At 52.0% G+C, this 17,459-nt stretch overlaps 3 protein-coding genes across 4 annotated transcripts; 1 reads left to right on the top strand and 2 right to left on the bottom strand.

Annotated features, from left to right (window-relative positions):
- Window positions 1-1,741: 1,741 nt before the first annotated feature.
- LOC311201228 (gametocyte-specific factor 1-like) lies at window positions 1,742-9,959 on the bottom strand. Of its 2 annotated transcripts, none has more exons than XM_084275577.1 (7): window positions 9,824-9,959; window positions 8,013-8,110; window positions 5,704-5,830; window positions 5,032-5,118; window positions 4,476-4,536; window positions 3,673-3,761; window positions 1,742-1,952 (listed from the first exon to the last, which is right to left on the bottom strand). In XM_084275577.1, the coding sequence occupies exons 1-6, from the start codon at window positions 9,843-9,845 to the stop codon at window positions 3,680-3,682; spliced, it is 477 nt and encodes a 158-aa protein (XP_084131703.1). In that variant the 5' UTR covers window positions 9,846-9,959; the 3' UTR covers window positions 1,742-1,952; window positions 3,673-3,679. The 2 variants fall into 2 exon arrangements, with proteins under 2 accessions (XP_084131703.1, XP_084131704.1); XM_084275578.1 differs by having other exon boundaries at window positions 3,673-3,755.
- Window positions 9,960-11,580: 1,621 nt separating this feature from the next.
- LOC311201179 (feather keratin 1-like) lies at window positions 11,581-11,901 on the bottom strand (the record flags this gene model as incomplete). Its single annotated transcript, XM_084275499.1, has 1 exon — window positions 11,581-11,901. One exon carries the CDS (start codon window positions 11,899-11,901, stop codon window positions 11,581-11,583), a length of 321 nt encoding a protein of 106 aa, XP_084131625.1.
- A 2,368-nt stretch (window positions 11,902-14,269) lies between these two features.
- LOC311201254 (feather keratin 1-like) lies at window positions 14,270-14,590 on the top strand (the record flags this gene model as incomplete). The annotated part of the gene is made up of 1 exon (XM_084275609.1): window positions 14,270-14,590. One exon carries the CDS (start codon window positions 14,270-14,272, stop codon window positions 14,588-14,590), a length of 321 nt encoding a protein of 106 aa, XP_084131735.1.
- Between the last annotated feature and the right edge of the window lie 2,869 nt (window positions 14,591-17,459).

Here is a 17,459-nt window from a genome sequence, read left to right as displayed (position 1 = left end):
TCTGGGAGCTGCACCAACACCATGGGTGTACCTCACCCCCCAGCAGAACTGCTGCACATCTGTGGCCAGATGTGAATCAGGGGTGGGGAGACACACCAGATACCACACAGGGCTGTGGGCACCAGGTGAAACAAGGAACTCCTGTGTGTCCATGTTCCCCAACACAGAGGAATCTCTGCCTGAAGGGAAACGCTGCCTCCTCTCCCTCCAAGTCACCAGTGACAACTCCAGACACCATTTCTGTCCCAGATTTCCACAGACTTTTCTAGTCAGACCAGACCTATTGCCATGGGGCTGACACCTCAGACAAGGCAGGAACTGCCCCACGGGCAGGGTGAACACACAAGGCACCACTGAGCTACCAGGAAACTCATCTGGGGGACAGTCACCCAGGCATGTGCTCAGAACCACCCCCCACACACCCCCCTGCCAGGCTAAAAGGGCTGATGCTTCCCTACACCCCATCAGCTTCTCCTGGCAAGGGCCTGGGAAGGGGTGAAGGTTCCAGCATTAAACAGCCTGCCCACCACAAGACCCTGAGGGTTTAACACAGGGCTGGGACTGCAGGGACAGCCACATGAAAGTCCTCACTCCACCATTCCTTGTCAGAGGGAGCTTCACCCCAACACCACTGGGATTTTAAACAGCCCTCATGCTGGAGAATCATTTTTGTGGTTTACGTCCTTCAAACCTGTAGATCTTCCAAATCACTGCAGGGAACAGTAAAATTATGGGTTCCCTGCTCTTCAGAGCTGGTGGCTTGTGCAGGATGGGCTTGAGGAAGCTGCCCAGAAGGATTTCATAACTCAGAGCTCTGTCATGCACTGCCCACACCTACCAGACAAACCAAACCCACTTCTTGTGGTCCCTGTCCCCAGATTATTGTGGCCAGGGGAATGTTTAGTCACAACCACGACCTTCCAAGCCCACCTGGTCCTTTCCAGGAAGGCAGAGCTACTGATGAACAGTGTCCTCCTGGGCCTCACCCTGGCAAAGGGATGCCTTGGGGATAATGTGCCTCCTGGGAGTAGGTGCACCAAGTCTCACCTCCTCTGCAGTGCAGACACAAGGTGAGACCCAACAACAAAGCAGGTAGTTCCTGCACTAAGTGCTGCCACTCTTTCACCAGCTAACAATTAAATGAGTTTGGGATAATGAGACCCAATTATGGCATCTAGCTGTAAAATTATAATGCTCTGGCCCACAAATCCTGTGGTCAAACCAGAAACAATCCAACCAGCTGCCATCTATCACCACTTTCATTCAAAATGGCAAAACACATCATCAAATCAAGGAGGGGTGGAAGGCTGACTGTGTGAAGCATTTGCTGATTCTACAGGAGTGGAATAAATCACTGCAGGTGTCTTTTCAACAGTTCAAGAGCATTCATAACCTTTTATTATTCTAAGTTGCCAACAAGAACCTTGACACTTTGAAATAACCCTAATTTGGCACATTCTCTAGTTAACATGAATTATTTTACATCAACAGCAACACAAATAGTGAAAATTCAGTATTCTGAGGAACAATTCTTTTCAAAATGTGAAAGGCATTCATTTCTGGACAGACACCACTTCTGATTTCTTAATTCTTTGGTGCTTGTGTATTTATATCCCATTTTGCATCCATTTTTAGAAAAGCCCTGCTTGATCCAACTGTTTACAGTCCTAAACATGTATTTTTTGGCAATTTCAACCATTCCCCACCTCCTCTTCACTCCCCACCCATGCCTCTCAAACAAGGAACAGTTGCATTAGAGCTCTCAAAAGGTATTTTAAGAGTTAAAACTACAAAACCATAATGGAAACAAGTACTTAAGTGCACTTTTTAAGCTTCACCTGCTGGCATTATGCACAGGGTGTGGAATTCACAGTGGATTCTCCATGGCTCAAAGCTCCACACCCCCACACAAGTTCAGGCTTGAAGCTGCAAAGGCACCATCAGGATGCTTTCTAGGAAGAAAAGAGAAGTCTGTAAGTGCCAGTGTACTTGAAAACTGTCCACTTTACCTCCCCTGTGTGGACAAAGTCAGATGCCACCAGGATAAAAGCAGAAGTGCATGCACATAAAAATACTCCTAGGTTTGGCTGATCCAGATGATCTCAATGAAATATTACTCAGGAGAAAGACTCAGCCTCTTTACCTGCTGCAGAAACTCTCAGAACTTACTTTATGCACTCCAGGCTGTAACAGGCCCTCAGATATGACTTCACTAGCTAAAGATGTTACAACCCCAGCTTACTGCTGAGAAAGTTCCCTGCACCTCCCCAGCAAACAGCCAAATGTCCTCACAAGTGTCCAGTGTTCCACAGAAATCACTCTAGGCACCATGTAATCCTGGAAGCAGGAATATCTAGTGCTGCTTTGCAGATGCAAGACACATGCTTATGGTGCAAGGGAGAATTCCCAGCAATTCCCTCTGCTGTGTGGTTCCTGACTTCCACAGGCATGGGACTCAATAGCTCCTGCTACACCAAGGCCTCTTGCAAATGCACACACAGGGACAAGACTTGAATGGCATTTGCCCCCCAGCAGAGCCTAACAGCTCTTCTTAAAGTCATTCCCCCTCACTTCAAACTGACCACCACTTCAAAATTAGTTTACCTGAAGTTTCCAAATAAAACTTCATAAATGTGTGTCAATTCCTGACAGTTTTCTCTGTTAATCACTCACTGCTGTCTGAGGAGGGAAGATTTCAGCTGGTGCTATGTAAATTTATCAGGCCATTTACTTAGTAGCAGTAGCAAAGATCCCCAAAGCAATAGGGTCCTAGAAAGGGAACCATGTAGCACTGGAAAGGAATGAATTTCCAGGGAGAAAACACATTAATACTGCAAACTCTGAAAAGGGCAAGATACATTTTAGCATGAGATGGAGAAAAAGACAAGAATTTCCTCTGTTTCCCCAAGTGAGAGTGGCCTTTGCTGAAGGAGCACTTGTCACCTTGGCAATGACATTGAGCCATTTTCATTTGGTTTGGTAGATTCAGCCTGACACTATGGCAAAGGCAGCCACTGGCTTCTGCAAAAGCCATGCCTGCAAAGCCCCAAGAGCCTCAGGTTTAGCTGCTCCAAGTGTGAAACAAGATGGTCAATCCCCAAAGCACCTTTAAGATTTCATGTTGCTGCTAAACAACCAACAGCCTGTGACTTCAGCATCAGACACTTCAATGGGGGAAGCTCCCTCTCTCCCACATCCAGATGTAGTTCAATAGGTTTTTCCCCAGTAGGGTTGGCTTAAACAGCCCCAGTTTTACCCCTGCTCTGACTTAGCTGCATCTGACAGTGAGTAGAGTTGCACAAAACATGGAAATAATTTGGTTGGGGTGGAAGGGGTGAGGGTGGAGAGACAGAGCCAAAGTGGATGGGGAGCAGGGCTGCTTAAATTGGACCACTGTTTTGAAGGATCTGCCAAGAACACAAAATAAAGGATACAGAAGGTGCTCAAAAAAAATAAAGAAAAGGATACAGAGGATGATCCAAGCATCAGATCTCCTCAGAAGCTGCTCTGAAGGAAGTAGGTGTGATGTACTACCCCCTCCTGCCCCATGCAGCAGTGGCCATGAAGCACTGCTGCAGCCAGGGAGTTCAGCAGCTGCTACCACCTGCAGAAGTGAGAGTGCCAAAGCCCCAGGTTTACTCACAGCCTGCTCAGGAGGTGATGTTTACTCACAGCCTGCTCAGGAGGTGGTGTTTGGGAAGGACGCAGGGGTACGTAGTCTCAGAGGCAAGGTGTTCTTCTGCTCAAAGTTGGGGCTGGAACTGAAAGACTCCAGTTACTCCTGGCAAAGGCACTTGCTCAAAATTTATACATTTTACTATTGCATGGAGGAGAGCAGGGACACAAGGAGACAGCACTCTGCCACCTGGAAGTGGTGATGAGAAGGGCTGCAGACACTCTCCACACTAGAAGGTTTTCCAAGAAGTGTTAAGGAGTCATGGAAGGAGAGGTGTGTCCCAGCTGAGCTCACACAGAGCTGCAGAGCCATCAGGACTGTTGCTGCACAAAGGCACAGATGAACCTTGAAACATCCTTTGGCAGCTTTAATATACAGCCTGCAGCACACCAGTGTTGGACCAGTGAAGCCAGTCAAGGCAGCTCTGCCCAGTTCACTGTGCTTCTCACACCCCCAAACTGGGATTACCCTTTGCAAAGGGCAACAGGGTGGGTATTTGGCTGACACAGAGCCCTAATGCCAGCACATCTGCCAAGTTTAAGATGACCAGAAATCACAAAGGATTGCTACCCACCTATCAGCTCAACATAAGCTCAGTAACTGTTTGAGAAGGCTCCAGATCAAAGGACCTGGCCACACTAGCAAAGTCACCTCAGCACCCTTCTCCTCTGCACACTGGCCAGAGCTCCAGCATACAGCAGTGAAGTCAGCCCTCACCCAGCCACTGAGGCTGGGCTGGGAGCAGGCTGCAGTGTTCTTCTGTACAAACACTATAAGGGAGCAAACTTGCATTCACTACCTGTTTGTGCCAGGACTGGTCATGCCCCAAACAAAAGGGGAATCTGACTCCTCCAACAACTCTGTAAAAGGAAACACATGTGACTCAGAGGAAACCCCAGCACCAACCATCAGATCAGGAATACCTGTCATATTTCTACATGTTCAAAAGGGAGTAAAAGCTGCTCCAATGATGAATTTGTCTGTTGCATGGTCATTTAACCAAGGAACAGAAAAGTTACCATGTTTCCATCATCAATATTGCACATAAGGGTCAAAAGGAGATGCTTGGAAATACATCTCAACAGCTTATATGAGAAGGAGATGCTTGGAAATATACCTCTGCACCTGTCATGGTATGCACACCATGTCAGGGGTTGGAAGGGACCTCAAAAGATCATTGAGTCCAACCCCCTCATGTTGAATAGTTTTCCATGCCAAGAAAAGCCTGCTTATTGGAGAGATTTATGTTCTCAGGAATGAGCATGAGCAAGGTGTCCTAGAAATGAGACCCATGTGAGCAGCACCTCTGGACTTGAATGGACAGGGCCAAACAGCAGCATGGGGAAGTTTCTCACCTGTTTCCCAGTCTTCATTACAAGGAGGTGCCTGCCAGGTGCTCACATCACTCATGTGCTCCCTCTGGAAGCCAGAGGACCGAAACACTTCAAGGAGAGAAAAAAACCTCAGTGATTAGTCACCAATTTCTCTGCAGAGACATTTAAGTGCTTTGGATTGAGTTGTAAAGCTGCTTTTGGCTTTAGAGGGAACACCACACAATGCAAACAGGCTGAGTACACCCAGGAGTGTCAGGTTTTGAAGTCAAGCAACTTCAAATTCGCTCCCTGGGACTTAGTTGCAGGAAGAGGAATGAACAGGAACCCCCTGACATGAGTGCAGGTGCCACTGCCAGCCTCAGTGCAGCTCTATGGGAAGAAGGAAACCATCTCTGCTCTGTACCTGCTGGAGGTCCTACAATGTGCAGTCTAGGGTACAACCTTGTTAACCCACAGCCCTGGTAACAAAACATGTGCAAGGCCTCCTGGGCACATCTTGCAACGTTGTCAGCAGCTCCCCCAGTGACTCAAAGCAGGTTGAGACTCGAGTTCCCCCAAAGCTGCTGCAACACACACAACTCCAGACAACAATTTGACTCCCAGTTCTTGGTTATTCTATGAGCTGTCCTTAAAACCAGGAGACCTTAGTCTCCAGGATGAACAAACACCTTGGAGCAAGGGTGGTTCTCTTACCTATATCTCGCTCAATGAAGCCTTTGTCACTGCACTTTGTTATGTGGTCGCTGAGGTCGCCCTCAGGAACCAGGTGACGAGCATTGAAGGGGCACGTGGCCAATTTCTTTGCAACTTCAGGGTAGCTCTAGGCAAGAGAAAACCACAATCACATGCTCTATCTCTCAAGTTTACTTATCTCTTACCAATCCAGAGAAAAAAAAAACACCCCACAGGTACTTGTGATGTTGCTTTAAAAAGAGACTAAACAAGGAATGGCAATATAGTGTTTGGACACTTCCTAAAATGGAAGGGAAAACCAACATGATTGTTCTTTAAAACACAATTTGCTGAGAAACTGAGGCACCTTTGAGGTGCCTTGGAGAAGAGGAGGCTGAGGGGAGACCTTATCACCACCTACACTGCCCTGCCAGGAGGGTGCAGAGAGGTGGGTGATGGTCTCTCCAGCCAGGGGACAGGAGATGGGACAAGGGGCAATGGGCTCAAGCTGCCCCAGGGCAGGGTCAGAGCAGATGGGAGGGAAAAGTTCTTCCCCAAAAGGGTTGTCAGGGCCTGGAACAGACTGCCCAAGGAGGGGCTGAGTCACCTTCTCTAGATGTGTTCAAAAAAAGGGTAGAGGAGGTGCTCAGGGATATGGTTTAGCTTAGGATGGGAATGGTTGGACTTGCTGACCTTCAAAGGTCTTTTCCAACCTTGTGATTCTGTGACTGAAATGAAACACACCCTCAGCTGAACTCCCTACAATTTACTGCAATGCTGGCAACGTGGCTGCATGGTTTAAGAGCACAGATTTTAAAAGCAACACAGAGGAGAGATGTCAGGCAGATCTAAACCATTCAGGTAGTTTTAAATAAGCAGGCACAAAGGCAGAGAGATTCCTTCTATCCTCCCAAGCAGCTAGGAGGGAGTTGGTAACACTGCACCTGCAGACAGCAGCACTACAGGACTACTGTTCAAGTAAAACTTTAAGCACAGACACAGGTTCTACTGATACTAAATTAGTCTACCCCTTGCTGTCATTATCAGGTCTGTAAAGCCAAGGTTGCTGTGTCCTTGTGTGCCCAATATTTGCTTCCACAAGCTATTCTGGCTGTATAGCAGAGGCTCCTCAATGCTAATGCAGTTCAAGCCAAAGAGGATTTGGGTTCCTCTGCTTGCCTGGTCCCCAGCTGTGTGGCAGGGCTGCATTTTACACAAAGCAACAGGAAGCTGAGGCTGGTGGAAGCACTTAATTGGATTTTATGCATAGGTTATAGAAAGGGAATCCAACTGCCAAGTAAGGACAATCTCTGCCCAGGTGTGTGCCATGGCAAACAATCACACAGTGGCACCTTCAGATGGATCAGATAATCACTGAGCTCTTCTGCTAATTACTTATGGACATTGACTATGTCTGATTGGCAATTACCAATCTCATCTCATCCTCCTAACCAGGTAAGCTTACCAAAACTGTTTGGTCACTGGCACAGGTTCCCCAGGGAAGGGGTCAGAGCCCTGAGCTGGGCTGAGGGCAAGAAGCATCTGAATGATACACTCCTGTGCTTTGACTGGGCTGAGCCTGTGTGGGGCCAGGAGTTGGACTCGATGGGCCTTACAGGTCCCTCCCAGCTCAGGAGATTCTCTGATTCTATTTTAAAAACACACTGCCAAACTTACTGGCAAACTTAAATGAAACAATTGGGCTTTAAAAAAGTCTCAGCAAAACCCCAAAGCTCAGTCAGATGTTGCACTGACAGGTTTAAAGAACACAAACCACAAGGACAACAGAGGAGAAGAGAATTAAATGAATTGTATTGGAATTCTCAATAAAAGATAGGGGGGGAAGAGACCTCTCTCATGTGTGCAGAGTACAGGATGTGCAGTTTCTGACAGAATCACTTTGGTTATTGGTAAAACAACAACAACAACAACAAAAAAGCCCTGCTATGCAGCTGCATTTCCAGCACTTGGAGAAGGAATTGCAGCATTACTCCTACTCTGACCAGCCAGAAGGGCTGCAGGTAACTCAGGCTGAGACTCCATTCAACCTAAAAAGGGAAAAATGTATCCAGTTTCCACATAAGCTGCTGTAATAGACCAGAATTTCCTCCCTGACCTACTATGAATCTGTACCTCCTTTCAACAAAGCCACACTGATCTCAGGACAATTAACATGAAGTTAAATAAAGTTATATTGAATAAAGGCCAAACAAGGCTACTTGTCAGGTACTTACTCCAGCCAGGCAGAAAATACAAGAGTGAGGACACACATCATATTTCCAGATACTGAATTACTCCCATTGAGTGCTTTGTCTGGCAGCCCAGCTTACCTTTTTACACTTCACCAGGTGATAAGGAAAACGACAGGCTCTGATTTGATGGTATTTGTTATATGGACACTGTATTAATCTCTCTGGATCAAAAACATCTATTAGAACAGAAAAACAGAGAGGAGAAAACCAAAACTAATTAGAAAGGCAAGATCTAGCATTGCTAACACAGCAGAGTGGGGAGAAAAAAAACATACCACATCAGGGCTGTGATCTTATGGAGTAAAAGCAGTTGTTGTTCATTTGAAACCATTCATTAAGGCAGGCACCTGCTTTGCATAACCAAAGAAATTAATTTTGAAGAGTGAGGTGACGTGGATGCTAGTCCAAACAGAGAGAGAACAGTCAGTGGCACTAGGCATAACTGCTCTTTAAGGTACCATGTTATGTAGGCAACCACAATTGCTCCAAGGGAATGAGGACAGCAGCACTGTGCACCTATCTCAGAGGAGAATCAGTGGGATGACACACCCACCCAGGAGCACCCTCAGCCTGACCAAGTCTTTTCTCATCAACAGCTAGTTTTGCCAGAGGAAGAAGGCCAGCCAATTTGACACACCTACCATGGTTTTTCATTAAGTGCTGCAATTATTTTAAGAACTGTGGGGTTACTAAACTGGCTAAAATATCTAAAAAGCTAGGCACTGAGCAGTGAAGCACCATGAGTGCATGCATATATGATATAAAGCTTTTAATCTATCCATAGATAAGATACATTAAGTTACAATGTTTAATGTACTTTTTAAAAATCACATTTCCATATTCTCAATGAGGAAGAGAGGCAGCCAGAAGGAGCCACAGGTCCCCCCTCTGCTGTTTGTGGGGTACACACCAGGGAGCCGGCTCAGTCTTCCATCCATTCTGCTCTGCAATGGGCTTTTAAAACATTTAGGAACTGATTTGTGTAACCAAAGAGCTTAAACAGATCCAAGCATGGATCACTGCTGTTCAGTCTCTCCCCTACCAGCTCTGTGAGGGCCTCTTACCTCCCGCTTCTCTCCCACACCCACTGGTACTTAGTTGTGCCAACAGCCTGGCCAGGGAGCTGGCTCAGGCCGACAGCTGGCAAAGGTGTTCCACAAGGCACAAGGAGCAGGCTTCAGGCTGTGAGCAGGGACAAGGCCAGCCCGAATTCCTTCTTTCCACCTCAGCTGTGCAGCGCTGCTGCTGCCTCCAGCCCTGTGAGCACCTCCCGCCTCCACCAGCCAGCGCAGGTCAGTGGAACAGCTGAAAACTACAGACTGCTGCTTGTCATTAAAGCACTGACAAGCTCTGCACAGGTTCAGCTGCCCTTGGAAGAGCAATTGAGGCTGTTTTCTCTCTGCTGAGCTGCTTCAATACAAGAACAGATCGGGCTAAAGGAAGGAGACAGGGCTGAGTGCCAGAGGAAAGCCCTCACCACGGTGTGTGAAAGAGCAGCAGAGCCGGCTGGAGCCGGCAAACCGGCGCAGTTAATGTGAGGGACGGAGGGACGGGACCGCCTGTCCCCAGCACACAACCCCCCCCACCCCCCCCCGCCCCCCCCACCCCCAGCAACCCCGGCACGGAGCCCCCGGGACCAGCCCGCCGGCTGCAGGCGGGAGCGACGCTTTACCCCAACCCAAACCACTTCCCAAAGGCCACAGCCCGGCGCCGGAGCCACGCAGAACCCTGGCCTAACGACCCGGCCCGCCCGGGGCCTCCTCGCCTCAGACCGAGAGCACCGAGATAGAAGCCAGAGCCGCTATCGCCAGCCCGGGGCCTGCCCGCGGCACACGGCGGCTGCCTTCCCCCCCGCCCCATCCCTCGCCAGACCTCACCCCGAGCCTCACCAATCTCATCCTCCAAGTCCATGGCGGAGGAGAGCTCCTCCGGGCTGAGGACGGGGAGACCGGCGGGGCAGGGGCCGCTCCTTCAATAGCGCCCAGCTGCTGGTCGGCGCTTTGGCGCCTGCGCAGCCGCCCCCTCCCCGCGAGAGACCCCTCCCGCCTCAGCGCGGTTCCTGAGGCAAGGCCGGGCCATGGTGCCTATCGGCTGCTGCGGAGCCGCGGGGCAGCCTGCGGGCAGGACGCCGGCCTGGCGACAGGGCTCTTCCTGGCCACCGGTGCCCACGATGGCGAGTGAAAACTCCAAACTCTTTCCCGAAGGAGGGAGAGTATGTCCCTGCCCTGGAAGCCTTGCGTGAGGCAGCCGCTGAGAGCATGGTGCACCCGTGGGCTGCCCGGCCCTGGAGGGTGGCATGGTCTGCCCTGACCTTCTGGGCTGCCTCCAGGTCTTCAGAGTAAGGTGGTTTGATTACCTGATTTGATTTCAGCTCCCACAGGTCTCCTCCCTCATGGGTTCTAAGCAAAGAGACCTTTGAATAAAGGCTGCAGTTTTAAAACCCTCATTTCAGGCATATGTGACATGGAAAAAAGAGGGTTTGTTGTCAAATGGCATCAGAGACATCTCCCCTGCTTCCCCTCCCCGCATTGCTGGGATCAAAAACGCTTGTACCTCATGATCACCTTGTTTTGCATCCAGAATATAAATGTTCAGTGGATGTAGAAGGTCAGCAAAACCACTACAATGGAGAGCAGTGTTTGGCCCACACAGGACACTGTTGAAAGAGCCTCTTAGGAGACAGTCCAGAAGGGCAAAGGAGTCCAGGAAGGCTGGGAATTCTTCAAAAAATAAGTATTAAAGGCACAGGAGCAAGCTGTCCTCATGTGATCAAGTGCCTTAGGAGTAGGACAAGGAGCATCAGTTTTAAACTGAAACAGCCTAGATGTGACTTGGACATAAGGAAGAAAAGTCTTAAAACTAAGGTGGTGAGACACTGGGAAAGGTTGCCCAGACAAGGATGGGATCTCCCGTCCCTGGAGGAGTTGAGGGTCTGGTTCAATGGAACTTTGTGTAATGTGATGCAGAGACACTTGTCCCCTGCACGTGGCAGGGGAGTGGGAGTGGATGATCTTTGAAGGGCTCTGCCAACCCAAACCACTCTCTGAGCGTGGGATAATGTGGCTGTATGAAGAGGCAGCCCACTGCACTGTGTCCTCCCTTCAAAATGCTATGGATAGGATGGGTTCTCCTGGCATCTGTAAAAGCCCTCTCCCTGGGGGAGGTGGGGTGGGAGGAAGCATCAGATCTCTCTTTGAACACTCTGGGATAGCCCCTGCAGAGGAAAGGATGACACAGAGACGTGGGCTGGGATGCAGCAGAACTTTAATGAGTCCAAAGTAGGAAATGAGGTAGGTCCAAGGGGAGTCCTCAAGGCAAGGATCACGATCACGGGGCAGAGACGCCTCTACGCCCCACGGCTGTGGCAGAGATCCCACCAGACGTCCGTCTGCCTGCCCCAGAGAGGGAGCAGAGGCAGCAGGTTGTCCCTGGGCTGGCGTTGTGGAGCTCACAGCTCAGGGGAGCACAAGAGACGAAGGAGATGAGCAAAAGGGGAATGGACGAAGGGAAAGGCAGCCATGGGCCATGCTTTGCATGAGCCCAGGCTGGCCCCATCCTTTTGCAAGGTGAGCTGCAGGGGCTGAGGTGCTATGGTAGCATTTTGTGGGTGCCTGGGGGGTCATGTCCAGTGGCATGACCAGCAGCTTTAGCAGGGGAGGCACCTCCTGCCGCAGTAGCGGCTGCCGATGCCAGAGAGGCCGAGGCTGGAGAGGCCAAAGCCCCCAGAGGAGATGGGCACTCCCTCAGAGCTGAGGATGCTGCCAACGGCAGCGGAGGTGGAAGATCCCACGGCGGTGTTCTGAGGGAAGGAGCTGAGGATGGGGCCGGGCAGGGTCACCACCACGGGGGAGGGCTGGATGACCACGGTGGAGTCCTGGCACTGCCTGACACAGGGCTCATTGCAGCTGTTGGCCAGCGGGGTCGGGCCGCAGGGCTGGCAGGGCTGGCACGGGCTGTAGCAGGACATGTCTTGGGCTGCAGATGCACCTGGGAGACAGGGCAGTGGGAAATCCAACATGAGGGATGGTTGAAGACAAGCATTTCACTCCACCATAGGGGGTACCCCTTCAGTCCACCCAGACGAGCCCCCCCAAGAGCAAGGAAGCCAAAGGAGATTCAGACTCACCTGGTTCCAAAGGAGATGGAGGCGAGAGAAGCGGATGAGAGAGTGAGGAGAAAGACCTGCTTTTATACTGCTCCTGCACTGCCCCAGGCACACAGTCCCTGCATGTGGGCAGTAATTTTCCAAGAGACTCACCTCCAAACCAAAATATTCTACCTGATGGCACAGGTGGTGTTTTGGTTTCCCTCAACGCTGCCATTTCATTTCCTCATTTCTGACAAGGCCATTAGGCCACGCAGGCTCCTTTGAAGCCTTGGCATGAGAGGTCCAAGGATTTCCTGATCAGGGTCACGTCAGTCTGGTGAGGTTGTTTACAAGCCCCTGCGCAGGAAGGGGCCCATGTCTTCCCAACAATGGTTGAGAAGTCACGGGAGCCTCTGAGCTCCTGGGTGCTCAGAGGCTCCTGTGACAGAAGTCATCCTCCTGCCTTTCGTTCTGCCTCCCTGCTTGAGTCAGCAGGTGGCCATGGCCTCCCAACCAGGTGGGATGCATTTCAACCCCCTTCACCCAAGGCCATCTTCACCTTCTGGGGAGATATTTGCCGGTGTCTTTGACAACGTGGCCCCACTCTGGGGGTCCCAAACCAATGGCATCATCAGGCCTGTGGAATGGAAACCTCATCCTAAACTCCCAGTTCCAGCACAAGCCCTGGGGAGTGGAGTCCTGCCTCCAGTACTCAGAGGTGGTTTTCCCTGGGCAGGGATGGAGCAGCCCTGCCTGGAGGGGAATTCAGCCCAGTGTGGGTCATACACTTGCAGACAGCATGCTCTCCTGCCTTTGCCTCACACCAAAAGGCTGACAAGTGGCTAATCCCAAATTAGAGTGTGACTCACCATGGGTGAGCAGAGGCTCTCCCAGTAGGCTGGCCTGCTGAAGGCATTCCCTTGCCCTTCTGGGACAAGTCTGCAGGGCAGGGAAGTGCAGTGCCTCTTTGAAGGAGTCTTGGAGCCCTTCTGAGCTTAGACCCGTCTTGAGCACCCTCAGGCCCTGTGGCACTGTGTGGCCCTGCCAGGCCTGGTTTGCTGGGGGTTGTGGGCAGTTTCCTTTCCTCCCCAGCGGTGCTGGGTTGCTTTTCAGGCTGAGTAGTCCTTTGGGGCATGGGGGCATGCTGAAGCTCTAGTGCCATGAGAAAGCAGAACCCCCTGAAACCCAGGATGAGTCCAAGCCACTGGGAGATCTCTGGAATCCATTGAGCACAGTCAGCCTTTGAGGGATGCTCAGGGTCAAGTCCCACTGAGGTCCAAATAGCTACAAGGATGGAGAAGAAGCAACCTCTCTGGGGAACCCCGTATGGTGCTTCACCACCTTCACACTAACAAATTCTTTTCGTATGGGTCTCTGGGATGCATCTCATCAAGCCCCATGGACTTGTGTGCAGAGGTTTTCTAGTCATAGACAGTGGTATGAGAGATCCAGAGACCACCACAAGGGAGGATGACTTTGCCAAAGAAACCAGGAAAGAATTGAGAAGCGTGTGTCACACCTGATCAGGCAGAGGAGCCTTTGGGCACCCAGGAGAGGACTGCATTCACGGGAGGGTATGAGCATCTCCCTGCATTGCGGTTTGAAAACAACCCCTGAGAAGCCTGTGTGGCAGAGCAAGCATGTCAGAAATGAGGAAAGAAAATGGCAGCGTTGACAGAAACACCACCTGTGCCATTAGGTAGGATATTTTGCACTGGAGGTGAGTCTGCTGGAAAATTACTGCCCACATGCAGGGACTGTGTGCCTGGGGCAGTGCAGGAGCAGTATAAAAGCAGGTCCTTCTCCTCACTCTCTCATCCGCTCCTCTCGCCTCCATCTCCTTTGGAACGAGGTGAGTCTGGAGGCCTCTCTCCTTTCTGCTCTTCCTCATCTCATCTCCTCCTCCAGCTTCTCTTCCTCCGCCTTGTCCTCCTCAAGGATTCCTCACCAAAAAGCTTCCCTTTTCTTCTACGCTGACTTTTAGGGCTGCTTGTAATGGGAAAAGGAAGAGGGTAAAAGGTGCTGCATGGAGGCAGCTTGGGGCTTGACTGAAGTGTCTCCTGAGCTATGGGTTAGGGAAGGGAATCTCCTTGGGCTTGGTCGCACGTGTCAGGTCTCTTTTGGGTGGATGGGAAAGCAAACCAACCCTACAGTGCCTCTGGGTCTGGAGTGACAGGCTGCTCCTCACCCACCCCTCATGCTCTGCTTGCTGCTGTCCCCTCTCCTAGGTGCATCTCCAGCCCAAGACATGTCCTGCTACAGCCCGTGCCTGCCCTGCCGGCCCTGCGGCCCGACCCCGCTGGCCAACAGCTGCAATGAGCCCTGTGTCCAGCAGTGCCAGGACTCCACCGTGGTCATCCAGCCCTCCCCCGTGGTGGTGACCCTGCCCGGCCCCATCCTCAGCTCCTTCCCGCAGAGCACCGCTGTGGGATCTTCCACCTCCGCTGCCGTTGGCAGCATCCTCAGCTCTGAGGGAGTGCCCATCTCCTCTGGGGGCTTTGGCCTCTCCGGCCTCGGCCTCTCTGGCATCGGCAGCCGCTACTGCGGCAGGAGGTGCCTCCCCTGCTAAAGCTGCTGGCGATGGTGCTGGAGAAGACCCCCCAGGCACCCACCAGCTGGCACTGGAAAGGTGGTGGAGCATCTGGATGTTGCTTTTACAGGGGCTGAGCAACTCCAGCTCTCCTTTCGCTCCTCTGTCCTTGGTCTCTCGTGCTCCCCTGGGCTGTGAACCCCACACAGATTGCCTAGGGACAACCTGCTGGCCCTGCACTCTCTCTGGGGCAGGCAGCTGGGCACCTGGGTGGTATGCCTGCCACAACCGTGGGGGACGTCTCGACTCAGAGTGACCTTGTTTCTCTCTTCTGACTCATTAAAGTTCTGCAGCAACACAGCTCACGTCTCTGTGTCATGCTTTCCCATGCAGATGCTCTCCCAAGATGCCCTGGCAGAGACATGTTGCCCTGGGTTTATATGTTGCCCAGCTCTGTCCTGCAGCTGCTGAGCAGTTCCTGTTCCCTGGCTGCACGCTTCTGGGCAGCCTTTGCTGCTGGTCACCACATGGCTTTGGAGAGCTCTGGGACACCCTGAGACACTCAGCCCAGAGGCGCTGCCTCCCTTGCTGCTGCCCTGAGCCTCTCCCTGCCTTCCTCTCTTTAGAAAGATTCTCTTTAGGAAGCCCTGTGCACAGGCAGGGAAGGAGCAGGGCAAGGAGGACAGGCACTGGCTGTGGGCTTGAGAGGCATGGTGACCCCAAACAGAACCAAACACCCACTGGCCCTTCTCGCTGGCTCTGCTGTCCCAGTGGCATGGGGGAGAATCAGAAGAGCAGGCCAGCAAACAAATAGCTCATGCAAAAGCATGACAGTCTGCCAACACTTGAATTTCTGAGGGTGATGTTATATGGCATGGAATAGTCCTTCAGTCAACTCAGACTACCACCCTGTGTCCCCTCTGGGCAGCTTGCCCAGCCCTGGCCTCCACTGCAGGGGCTTCGGCAGGAGAAAAGGAGATGCCTTTGACACTGTGCAAGGACTGTGCAACAACAGCTGTAGCTTTGGTGTCTTATTTGCTTTCCACACATCTAAAGCACATCCCCACATGGGCTGCTGTGCAGAAAATGAGCTTTGGTACAGCCTGGTTCCCCCGTTGACTCTCCTGCTGCCCTCTGGGGCCATGTTCTGCTTGGGTTTCCCCCCCCCACCCCAGAGCAGTGGCAGACAGGGCAAGGGGAATTGCTGTCAATCCTCCCCTGTCTGTTCCTCTCCCCTCTTGTCCACTTCCCAGGGTCTTGTGTAGCTGCTGCCTTCCATGCCCAGGCTCCTCAACCAACGCCAGCAGTGGCCGCGTGCCCCATCACAGCACGTGCAGCAAGGCCAAGAGGGCACATCTGCCCAGAGGCAGAGCAAAGCTGGGCCTGATGGCCAGGGGCCATGGTGGAGTCATAGGTGCCTCCCTCACCTGCACCCGGCAGTGCCCCAAGGCCTCAAAGTCCCAGTGGAAACCTGTGACGAGTGGTGTCCTACAGGGGCCTGTACTAGGACCAACACTACTTCAGATCTTCATCAGTGCCACAGGCAGTGGGATTGGGTGGCCCCTCAGCAAGCTGGTGTGTGACACCAAACTGAGGGGAGGCAACTCATACGCTGGAGGGAAGGGATGCTGTGCAGAGGGGTCGTGAGAGGCTTGAGAAATGGTGCCATGTGAAACTGAGGTACTTCAAGCCATCAGTTAAACAAGGCCAAGTGCAGGGTCCTGCAGCTGGCTGGGGGCACTATCAAAACAGACTGGAGCATGAATGGTTCAGAGCAGGCTTGCAGAGAAAGAACCAAGGAAACTGGAGCTTGAAAACCGTGTGTTTGCAGCCCCAAATCTAGTGGTGAATCGGGCTGCACCACAAAGCAGCCTGGCCAGCTGGCCAAGGGCAGTGATGCTCTGCTTTCAGTCCACTGTTGGTAGACACCACCTGGGGTACAGCGTCCAGTCTGGGGTTCCTGGTGCAAAAGAGGCACAGACCTCTTGGAGCAGGTCCAGAGAAGGGCTACAAAAATGATCAGAGGGATGCAAGAGCTCTTCTGGGAAGAAAGGCCGAGGAGGGAGCTGGGCTTGTTCAGCCTGGAGAAGGCTCTGCATTATGGCACTGCTGCAGTATCAAAAGTGGGAGAGAGATGTTTTATCAGGTGCCTTAGGAGTAGGATAAGGAGCATCAGTTTTAAACTGAAACAGCCTAGATGTCACTTGGACATAAAGAAGAAAAGTCTTAAAAGTAAGGTGGTGAGACACTGGGAAAGGTTGCCCAGGCAAGGATGGGATCTCCCGTCCCTGGAGGAGTTGAGGGTCTGGTTCAATGGAACTTTGTGTAATGTGATGCAGAGACACTTGTCCCCTGCACGTGGCAGGGGAGTGGGTGTGGATGATCTTTGAAGGGCTCTGCCAACACAAACCACTCTCTGAGCGTGGGATAATGTGGCTGTATGACAAGGCAGCCCACTGCACTGTGTCCTCCCTTCAAAATGCTATGGATAGGATGGGTTCTCCTGGCATCTGTAAAAGCCCTCTCCCTGGGGGAGGTGGGGTGGGGGAAGCATCAACTCTCTCTTTGGCCACGCTGGGATAGCCCCTGCAGAGGAAAGGATGACACAGAGACGTGGGCTGGGATGCAGCAGAACTTTAATGAGTCCAAAGTAGGAAATGAGGTAGGTCCGAGGGGAGTCCCCAAGGCAAAGATCACGATCACAGGGGCAGAGACGCCTCTACGCTCCACGGCTGTGGCAGAGATCCCACCAGACGTCCGTCTGCCTGCCCCAGAGAGGGAGCAGAGGCAGCAGGTAGTCCCTGGGCTGGCGTTGTGGAGCTCACAGCTCAGGGGAGCACAAGAGACGAGGGAGATGAGCAAAAGGGGAATGGGAGAGGGGAAAGGCAGCCATGGGCCGTGCTTTGCA

Source organism: Gallinula chloropus (genome assembly GCF_964237585.1).
Source record: "Gallinula chloropus genome assembly, chromosome: 26".
NCBI classification, from domain to species: domain Eukaryota; kingdom Metazoa; phylum Chordata; class Aves; order Gruiformes; family Rallidae; genus Gallinula; species Gallinula chloropus.
Note: the sequence above shows the minus strand (reverse complement) of the source record. Positions and strands in the feature narration are given on the sequence as shown.